This window comes from Mercurialis annua, linkage group LG7 (assembly GCF_937616625.2).
Source record: "Mercurialis annua linkage group LG7, ddMerAnnu1.2, whole genome shotgun sequence".
NCBI classification, from domain to species: Eukaryota; Viridiplantae; Streptophyta; class Magnoliopsida; order Malpighiales; family Euphorbiaceae; genus Mercurialis; species Mercurialis annua.
In genome coordinates, this window is record NC_065576.1 from 30,018,861 (window position 1) to 30,029,996 (window position 11,136).

The 11,136-nt window shown below is 39.5% G+C and overlaps 1 protein-coding gene across 1 annotated transcript; it reads left to right on the forward strand.

Annotated features, from left to right (window-relative positions):
* Positions 1 to 4,569: 4,569 nt before the first annotated feature.
* Positions 4,570 to 5,769, forward strand: LOC126657419 (uncharacterized). Its single transcript, XM_050352096.2, has 2 exons — positions 4,570 to 4,808; positions 4,889 to 5,769. Exons 1-2 carry the CDS (start codon positions 4,611 to 4,613, stop codon positions 5,636 to 5,638), a joined length of 948 nt encoding a protein of 315 aa, XP_050208053.1. The 5' UTR covers positions 4,570 to 4,610; the 3' UTR covers positions 5,639 to 5,769.
* The last annotated feature ends 5,367 nt before the right edge of the window (positions 5,770 to 11,136 follow it).

Below are 11,136 nucleotides of genomic sequence, written 5' to 3' on the forward strand. Positions count from 1 at the left end.
CTCTCTCGCCGTCCAGCTCCTCGCTTGTAGCAGTCAGCGACTCGCTGATCACCGCGACGTCCAGCTCCTCTCTAGCAGCAGCGTCTGCTCTTTCATCGCCGGCAGCAGCTCCGTCCGCCTCAACATCTCCAACAGCGGCCCGTTCTTCGCCAGCAGCCACAACATTCTGCCCCAACAGCTCGCCGTCTTTTCTCTCGCCAAGCTCCAGCTGCAACCCGATGGTGACCACACCGGCAACTTCTTTTCCTTCAGCGGCAGCGTCCTCCTTGGCAGCAGCGGCGTCTTCTTTGCCCAGCAAAAGCGGCGGCATCCTTCAGCAGCAGGTGTCCGGAGGTTCTGGCCAGCAACTGCTAACCGGCGGCTTCTCCCAGCAGCTGACTTCCGCGGCAGCCAGGGCAGACAACCGCTTCCCCACGGCAGCCATGGCAGCGAGCTTTTCTCCGGCCATTGCAGCAGGTAAGTTTCTTTTCTCTTCTTTTTTTTGTTTTCAATTAGTTAATTATTTCAGATTTAATTAATTAATTGTTTAGGATTAATTAATTCACTAAAAGAAAAATAGGAAAAGAAATTGTGTAATTTTGGGTGATTTTGAAGGAATTTAGAATTCATTAGGTAAAATGTATGAACTCCCTTTGAAATTTTGGTTTGTGTTAATACTCGAATTTACTTGTCAAAATTCGGTTTAATGTCGACATTTAAGCTTCGATTTGTTCAAATTTGATTCAACGTCAACATTTGAACTTTCAATTCTCTGAGCTTGATTCAATGTTAACATTTGAACTTTAAAATTGTTAAAATTTAATTCAATGTCAACATTTGAACTTTAAATGCTAAAGCTTGATTCAATGTTAACATTTGAACTTTAAAATTGTTAAAATTTAATTCAATGTCAACATTTGAACTTTAAATGTTAAAGATTTTAGCATGCTGTGATTTTGACTTCTTTACTACTTCTGTAGATGGCGGTTTGCCAACCAGTTTGGTGGCGGAAATTGTAGCTACTACACCTGCCTTTTGTTCTAAGACACAAACTTCTGGCTTGGCGATTTCAAAGGCAACAACTTCTAGTTTTCCGCCAACCAACACCTCAGGTAAATTTCTTTTGAAATCAAACTCCTGGGATTTAGCTACTGTGATGTGATGCTTGATCCTTTTTGGTTTACCTAAAATTGTGATTTTTGCCTATACACTTCAATTTTAAACAATCTGAATTTAATTGTTTAACATTTAATTCAATGCTAAAAACAACTAAGTTCAATTATTCAAAATTTTAACTTAGTGCCAAGAACCATTTAGATCAATTGCTTAATAGTGTTTGGCATCAATTTTAGACCTTGCTTTGGCTTCTAAAGAGTCGTTGGTCCTTTATCTTGCTGATGGTACTTTATTTACACCACCCTTCCAACCCAATATAGTGACCAAATATTTGCAACAAACTGTAACCCTGTCAACGGGTAAGAATTGATTTTTAGGACTTTAGATGCATTTTGTCTTCTGGATGGTTGAATACATCTATATCTTGGTACTTGCAGGTCCTCCTAAGTTGGTAGCTACTACTTTCTCTAACTTCGCGGCTCAAAAGCCGGCTTTCAACCCTTTTGCTATACCATCCACCTCTTCTCCTTCAGGCAAAGGTAGACCACTATATTACCTGCTTTTGTGAGTGGATTGGTTGGTAAGAATTTTGATGCAGGTTTTATCTTAATGGTTTAGGATACCAATAATGCTACCAGGAATTTGTAAATTCTTGAGGCTATTGATTTAGATAGAATAATCTAAGCCTTTAGAAGTTGCAATTTTCTAGGTGGTTAAGTTTAATCAACACTTAAGGCCTTGTGACTTTTTAGGCCTAAATTTTGATATTCCACTTGAACCATGTTTGTTTTGGTTTTACTTCAACCATTTAGAAACTCAAATTGGCTAAGTGATTGGTTTATGTTTATTTTAGGCTTAATTGCACCACAATTCACCAACTTTCGTGTGTTTTTGGTATTTAACATAATCTTTTTTTCTTGGCATAAAAAATCATCAACTTTCATTTTTTGGCATATTCGTCCACATAACTGTTTCCTTTGAAAAATTAACCGCAAAATGATGTCGTTTTAGCACAAAACGACGCCGTTTTACATTCAAAACGGCGCCGTTTCACATCCCGTGGATAAATATGCCAAAAAACAGAAGTTGGTGATTTTTTATGCCAATAAAAAAAGATTATGTTAAATACCAAAAATACGCGAAAGTTGGTGATTTTTTACGCAATTAAGCCTTTATTTTACTTTGCGAATTTGCAAAAACCAATTTCTTTTGCTTTTGTTTTAGCCAATTTTGAAGATGCATACGAATATTCAAATTTGCACTTACAGGTTTTGGACAATTACTACGGCACCAGTCAGCAGGACTGTGAATGTCCCTATTTCTTCTCTCCTAGTGGGGATTCCTAGCCGTAAGGATGCTATTGCAGAGGTATATCATGGTGAACTCCCCTTTTCTTTTTGAGACTGTGTTTCATGTTGTGAGCAAATACTTCTCTTTTTTAGGAGTTCTATAGACAAATTCTGGATCCATCCGCCCTTGCTACTTTTCCACCTTATGTCACCTTCCAGTAAGTTTTGTACTTGAGATTTTTTTTAGCCAATTTTCACCTTAGTCTTGTTTATTTAAAACTATTGCTTTCTCGGCAGGGACACCTCTTTAACTCCCCTTTTGATAAAAGATCTCATCATCCAGGGCATTGGCAATAAAGCTACCCCAGAAGCTCCTCCCTACCCTATGCATGCGAGCGACGTATTAGTATGGGATTGTGAAGTGACGGGAGCTTCTGATATTACTTACGCCATTAATTCATGGCCTCGACAGCCTCCTAAATGGACGGATTGGGTGGCTCGTCTACGTCCTTACTTTCAGAGGGATTGGCGGAGACTGGGTTTACTCCAGCTGATAGAGATAAGCGACAAACATATTGAGCTGAATGCTGGTATGTGTAGATCCTTTCTTCGCTATTGGAGTAGTTCGGCCAATTCTTTTATTTTTCCTTTCGGTCCGATGTCAATTACTTTAAAATATGTCTTCATGCTCACAGGCCTTCCGGATATTGGATTTGACGCCCCTTGTTTGTTTGAGGTGGAGACGAAAGACCTCTATTCCTATCCAATTTGTCCGAGTTACCCGGCGTGTGTTTCCAAGTGGAGTGTCTTAACAACAACTCCTTCTTTAGAAGAACATACCGAGTTTCTATGGGTCCTAATATGCAAGTTCATCATGTGCCCCTCCTCCGGCACTTCTACCAAGGAATATTGGAAGCTTGCAAGTAATCTAGCCAACGAGACTTTTGTGGCTTTGGGGCCTGTGTTTTTAGGCGCCCTCTACTATGCTTTTGAGCAGTCTGTTACTACTCACCTCTTGGCCAAGTTAGATGGTCATGTGTGGTTGCTGCAGTTGTGGATTTTTTCCTACTTCCCAGAGCTAATGGGTGTAGCAGTGGGTACTTTGTGCACTCCTATTGTGGATCTATTGGCAGTCAAGTGTTGTTTTGGGGAGACCGCTGTCTTTGATTTTCTCATTGAACGCACCGCTAAGGAAGCCTCGGCTTTGTCCGTTTTTGATCATCACTCACATATTCCTCAGTGGATGGACATTTTCTCAGGGAAGTCAAGTGCGCTCCTCCTTATCAAAAGAAAGCTCTTTTGTGCCTTTACTACCTCTAGGATGTTATTTTTAGGAGGATCTCAAGCCTTCTCTACTCGTGCTTCTAGTCAACATTGTGTGTCAAACTTGTACATGAGTAGCCTTTCTGGTAGGCAGTTTGGGCTTAACCTTTCTCAAATTCATCCTTTCCTTGAACAACATGATGGTGAGTGGACAAGATCTATTGTAGAGCAGCTTGTCAAGGTATATGGTTATTATCGTTGACCTGTGGTGGAAAATTTAATTCCATATGACTTTGCCTCTTGGTGGGACGAGCGGTTTCAACTTATTCTGTCCAAAAATGCAGGTAACGACTTCATCTTTTTAACTTGTCTTCTATTTGTTTTCTACCTTTAATTCTTTACACCTTTGTGGGGAAAGAAGCAAGGCTGCTAGTTCAACCTCCTCAAAGGCCTACTTCAGTGAGCAAGCCTAAGAAACAGGCTAAGAAAAAGAATCGCAACACCTCTTCGGAGTCATCTTTTGAGAAGACGGAATTGCCTAAGACACAAGCTAAAAGGAAGAATCGTGACACTTCTTCGGAATCGTCTTTTGAGAGGACAGAATTGCCTAAGACTAGGCAGTCAGGGAGACTCCTCAAAGTACCCAAAAAACGACATGCTGGACCTCCTGAGACTGTGGTCTTAGAAGATGATTCAGAGGATGATCAACTTCCGGACCTACTTCAAGGTAAATCTGTTTCACTTTCGTTTCTTATGCTTAATATGTTTCATCCATTTGACGTTGACTTTTGATTTTTTATTTACAGAAGCCGCTCATATAGAAGAAACAACGCTAGATGTTGATTCCAAGGCGACCATGGATACGGAGGATGATGGATTCCTTGACACACAAGGTAATCATCTTTCTTGTTCTTTATTATCTGTCATAGTTATCTAGCTCATTTCATTGAAATCTTCTCAGGTATGGAGCATTCAGAGGAGCAATGCTTCAAGTCAGCCTCCGAGTCAACTTCTAAAGGCTCCAAGTCAGCCTCTGAGCCAACTTCCAAAGGCTCCAAGTCAGAGTCTGCTTCCAAAGGCTCTAAGTCAGCTTCTGAGTCTGCTTCCAAAGGCTCCAAGTCGGCCTCTGAAAAAGATTCTGCTACCTCCACTGAATCCGAGGTAAATCTCTAACTTTGTTAAGATAAGTTTTTTATTATATTTTTGGTTGGATATTAACCTTCCTTCAAATTCTTCTTCAGGAACCTTTATCGCAAATTAAGAAGCTTTCTTCGATAATAGCAGAAGACGAAGACCTGGTAGACTTAAGCTTCTTGGACGAGATGAGCACCCCGGAAGCTAGTGTTTCTTTTGTCCCTTTGCCGGCTGACGTCGAGAGAGCTATTTCTTTAGTCAAGCATGTCCTCGGCCAGCACATTTCTATTGTTACAGATTCCCAGAAGGAAGATTTCATTTCCTCTCTCCATGCTCTACGCCTTGTTCCTGACTCCGTCGTCACTGATGAAGTAGAGAAAGATATTCTGGGCTCGCTCAACTTGTGGAGGTCTTGTGTTGAGATCGAGTCAAATGACCTCCCCAAGCTGAAATCTTCAAAAGCAGATAATGCCATGTATTTATCTTTGGGATCTAAAAGGCAAGAAGTGGCCCAAAAACTCCAAGTTCTAGAAGCTAGTGGTGAGGCCTTTGAAAAGGAGATTGAGCAACTGGAAACTGCTATTCTAGCTTTAAAGAGTAAGCAACTTGATCTTGTGGTGGAACGCAAGCTTCTAGCCGAGGAATATCAAGAAATCAACTCCGAACTCCAGCCTCTTCATACTACCATTCAAGAGAAGACAAATGACATGGTTTCATGGGTACAAAATTGTGCTAAGGCTCATCAAGACAAAGTTGTTTGCCAATCGAGGTGGAGCAAGTTGCAAGGCCTTCTCTCAGATTCTTCACCTACTCCAATGTTGGCTTCCTCTACCTCCACCACCACCACAGCTCCTTGATGATTTTCTTTTATTTTGTGTATGAACTGTGTTATGTAGTTTAGCTTTAGACTTGGTGACTTTTGTTGAACCAAAAGACTTTGCTTTTGGCTTTTGGATTTTCTTTTTATATAGCAGGACACTTTTGCTCACACGGCCTTTTGGCCAGTACTTGCTTCGTGACACGTACACCTGCACATATACACTTGTACATGCATTGCATTACAGAGACGCCATTCAGGTACTTTCTAAACTTCAAATATCTTGGTGTGAAAATGGCTCTCCAGCCATTTGTTTGCTTGTTATGTTCCACACCAAGATTCACTTACAGGTACAGCCATGCATTGCATTTTCACTTTGTGTTTATGTTCCTGGTATGAAGATGGCTTTTGCCATATACTTGTGTAGTGATGTGATGTCCATACCAGGACTGGTTTCACGAACAAAGCACATATGTCACTTACAGCCATGCATTGCATTACAGAGCTGTTTTTGTTTGTTGTTGAATGTTGTTGAATTTTCTTTTTATACTTTTAGCTTAGTTAGCCAAAGTTTAAGAAGTCTTAGAGGAATAGAGAACTTATAAATTGTTTATAGTAGGAGTTTGACTCTAGGATAGTGGAAAAACAAATTAAAGTTCTATCACTTATCTTTTCCCCTTCCTCCTATGGGCTTCTATAAATCTTCCTGCTAGATGAGCTTTTATGGAATCTCATGGCAACCTTGCTAGTCAACTCTAAGGTGTCTTGCATGGTCTTTTCTAAGTGACCATTTCCCATATTTCTTTTATTATTTCTAGGTGGTGGCTAGATTACTTTCCACCTTTGACAATCAACTCTTGAAATCAACTTCTAGAGGATCAACTGAACAGTCAACTTATGGAACTTCTAGGAATCAACTTTTAGAAGTCAACTTCTAGAACAAACTTTGGAATTAATTTTCCATAGTCGATTAATTATAGCCTCACCAATTTAGCTAAAGTAGCCAAACTTTAGAATTTTAATTATCAAAAATGGCTAAAAGCCATCACATTACAACTTGTGCCAAAATCCATAAGTTAATGAAAAAGTACAGGTTTAGCCAAAATAGCCAAATTCCTAAAAATCTGATAATACACTCGGCTAAAAGCCACAATGTTACAACTCATGTACTGATATTGCTAAAACAAGTTACATAATCTGTAGTACATGTATGGCTAAAAGCCATTAAGTCATTTCTAAGTTGTATTTCTCCCAGATGGTGGGAGTGTATTTCTTCAAGTACTTTCCATTAATAAATTTTTTATGAGGCTCACCCTCTAGACTTGATAGCCAGTATGCATTCCCCTTCATCACCTTGTGGACTAAGAATGGCCCTTCCCAATTAGTAGACCATTTCCCATATTCTCTGTCTTTAGTACCAGGGGGTAAGATCAACTTCCATACTAGCTCATCCTCTTGAAATGTCTTAGGTCTAACTTTCTTGTTGTAGCTTCTGGAGACTTTCTTCTTCTGTATAATCATATTGTTTAAAGCCTGAAGTCTCCCTTCTTCTAAATTTTCTAACTCCATCATCATGGTTTCATTGTAATCTTCTGGAGTCAAATGATTCTGCTTATCTACTCTCAACGACCTCACCACCACCTCCATGGGTAACACTGCATCATGACCATAGGTTAGCATAAATGGACTTACTCCAGTAGCATTTCGCCTAGAGGTGCGATATGCCCAGAGTGCTTCTGATAAAATTCGATGCCAATCCCTTAGATTTTCTTCCAACATCTTTTGAACTATGTTGATGATAATTTTATTAGAAGATTCAGCTTGGCCATTGGCCTGAGCATAATAAGGTGTAGAGGTCAATAATTTTATTCCATAATCAGTGGCAAATTCTTGCATCTCCTTACCAGTGAACATTGTGCCCTGGTCAGTAGTTACTGATTGTGGAATTCCAAATTGATGGATGATTTCCTCTTTAATAAATTTAATCACATCATTTTGCTCTGGTTTTACCAATGGCTTAGCGACTACCCATTTGGTAAAATAATCAGTAGCTACAATTATGAAACTGTGATTTTTAGAAGACGCAGGATATATTTTAACTATCAAATCTATGGCCCAACCTCTAAATGGCCATGGTTTGATGACAGACTTCAACTCAGCAGCTGAAAGTCTTTGTATGTTTCCATACCTTTGGCACGATTGACAACCCTTTACGAAAGTCATGCAATCTTTAAGGATAGATGGCCAGAAGTAACCATGCCTTCGGATCAGCCATCTCATATTCACTCCAGATTGATGTGCTCCACAAACTCCTTCATGAGTTTATTTCATGACCTCTAGTGCCTCTGTAGTTCCAAGGCATCTTAGCAATAGGTTATCGAATCCTCTTCTGTATAAAACATCTTCCATGAGCACGTAGTTAACAGCTCTCACTCTTACTTTATACATCATCTTCTTGCTAGGATTCTCCAAGTACTTTTTAATGTCTCTCCTCCAATCTTGTACTAAGTTATCATCAATATTGAAAATATCTAGCTGTACTCCTCTTTTAAAAATTGAAGGGTGAGTTTTTCTTTGTACCATTACTAGTCGGTGGGTTAACTCCTCCGACAGACGTAGGCCAGATGCTAGCTGTGATAATTCATCGGCCTCCCAATTTTCCTCTCTAGGAACATGTACCAATTCAACCTGTTCAAAACTCTCTATTAACTATATAGCAATAGCATAATAAGAGGTTAAGGAGTAACTCATGCATTTATATTCGCCAGATACTTGTCTAATACCAATTGAGAATCTCCAATTATTTTGACCTTTTTAGCACCTATATCTAGGAGAATTTCTAATCCAATAATCAAAGCCTCATACTCAGATTGATTATTTGTACATTCAAAGTCAAGATTAAAAGACAAGGAGGTCTTAGCTCCAGAAGGTGACACTATTATGATTCCAGCACCAGCAGACCTATCTGTACTAGACCCATCAAATTTAAGCATCCAAGGTCTATGTTCATTCATAAAAACCGGCAAGTCAAATTTACTTTCATCTCCTAGGTTTATACATGGATGGTCGGCTAGGAAATCTGCTAGAGCCTGACCTTTGACCGACTTCTGGGGATGATAAATCAGATGAAAGTCTACCAAACTTAATAACCATTTTCCAATATTTCCAGATAAAACAGGTTTGTTTATCATATATTTCATCAAATTGGTTTGAGACACCACATAAACTCTATTACTAAGCAGATAGTGTCTTAACATAGTGCAGGCAAAAAAAAAAAAAGCCAGACACAATTTCATGATAGGAGTGTGTCTAACCTCTGTAGATGTCATCGAACGGCTCAAATAATAAATAGCTTGTTCATGTCCATCTTGGTTGCTCTGGGCTAGCAGACATCCAATTGAACCTTCAGCTGCTGAAATGTACAACCTAAAAGGTATACCCTTTTTGGGAGGCATCAATACATGAGGCTTCATTAGATAATCCTTAATTTCATTAAAAGCCTCTTGATGGATGGTTTCCCATCTGAAGACATCCTCCTTTTTTAATTTCAACAGTTCTGAGAACACTTTTGTTTTTCCTGCAAGATTAGATATAAATCTCCTTAGGTAATTAACCTGCCCAAGAAACCTCTGAAGTTCTGTTTTATTTCTAGGCGGTTTAGCTTCTCGAATAGCTTTGGTTTTGTTTTGGTCCACTTCAATGCCTCTTTCATGGACCAAAAACCCCAAAAAATTTCCAGCTTTTACACCAAATGCGCATTTCAGAGGATTGAGTTTTAAACAGTGAACTCTCATCCTCCTAAATGCTTCCTCTAGATTTTTCAAATGATCTTTTACTAGTTTTGATTTTACAACAACATCATCAATATAAACCTCCATAGTTTTACCTAAGAGGTCGTGGAAGATGGCATTCATAGCCCTCTGATATGTTGCACCAGCATTACGTAAACCAAACGGCATGACCACCCATTCAAATTTCCCAATAGATCCTGGACATCTAAATGCCGTTTTGGAGATGTCTTCATTAGCCACCATAATCTGGTTATATCCAGCAAAACAATCCATAAAAGACAAAAGAGAATGATTAGCTGTAGCATCAATAAGAGTGTCAGCAATTGGCATGGCATAAATATCTTTAGGAGTTGCTTCATTTATGTCCCTAAAGTCTATGCATATTCTAAGTTTTTCGTTCTTTTTAACCACTGGAACAACATTTGCCAACCAATTACTATATTTAGCAGGCCTAATAAAGCCAGCTTTACACAATTTTTCAATTTCTTCTTTTACCTTTAATTCAACTTCTTTTGACACTCTTCTTGGAGGTTGGCGGCATGGCTGAAACTCGGGCTTAATAGGAAGCCAATGTTCTACCAATGTCCTGCTTAACCCCGGCATATCAGAATATTGCCATGCAAAGCAATCCTTGTATTCCTGCAAGAGTACAATTAATTTTGTTTTTAAACCAACCTCTAGGTTTTTACTAACAAAAGTTACCTGAGGTTCCTCAGAGGTTCCAAGATTCACTTCTTCTAACTCCTCTCTAACATGGATGGCTTCATCATCTATCCAAGGAGGTGCTTGTTCTAGCTCCTCCAAGCCAATCTCATGATCTTCAGAAACTTCTTCTTCTTCATAAACTACTTCAGCATCTAGAACCTCTGCCAAGTTATTTTCCTCCATAATTCCTTCCATAATGTACTGCACACGTTCTTTTAAGATAGCAGATGTAGCTGCTGCAAACTCACTGGAGGTGAGCTTAATCATTAATTTCTTCAATTATGATTGAGGAGCACGGCTTGTTGTAAGGAACAATAGCCGTTGATCCCAAAATTTCTTCTACTTTCTTTTTGACCTCCTTATGAATCTCCAGAGGTTTGCTTTCCTTTGATTTGCCCTTTTTATTTCTTCCAGTGAACTTGATGGGGCCAACACATGAATCATAATAACGGGCTTCAACCATGTTGGTGGCGGTGGTGAATGGTTTTGTATCTGCCCATACCACCTCCACCTCATTTCCTTTCCAAAAGAGCAAAAATTGATGCAGAGATGAAGGCACACACCAGTTAGTATGAATCCAATCTCGTCCCAAAAGAGCTTGGTAGCTAGCTAAGGAATTCAACACAAAGAAAGCAGATAGAGAAGTCTTGCTTCCAACCGTTACCACTACTGGGAGAACACCAATAGTTTTTGTAAGTTCTCCAGTAAAGGCAGACACACTAACCTCTGTTGAAATGAGGTCTTCTGTAGTTTTCCCAGAAGGTGTAACATTTTGAATGGCATAATGTTGACTGCCGATCCATTATCAATTAGGACCCTGGAGGTTGGCCTGCCATTGAAGTGAGCTTTAATATACAGAGGCTTGATGTGTTTGGTCATCGCCTCTGCTGGTTTGTCAAAAATTACCCTCTTTGGCCCTCCATCAGTTGGCTCTTGTATAGTAATCTGATTGCGACACCCATCCTTTGGGAATTTAGGTTCCTCCCTCTGAATTTCCTCTACCTCATCAGAATCATCCAAGGTCCCATACACATCTGGACCT

Excerpts from the sequence above, each read along its gene's own strand:
- LOC126657419 (XM_050352096.2), top strand. The coding sequence starts at position 4,611 with ATGGAGCATTCAGAGGAGCAATGCTTCAAGTCAGCCTCCGAGTCAACT. Across the intron at positions 4,809-4,888 it reads CTACCTCCACTGAATCCGAG|GAACCTTTATCGCAAATTAA; the intron begins GTAAATCTCTAA and ends ATTCTTCTTCAG.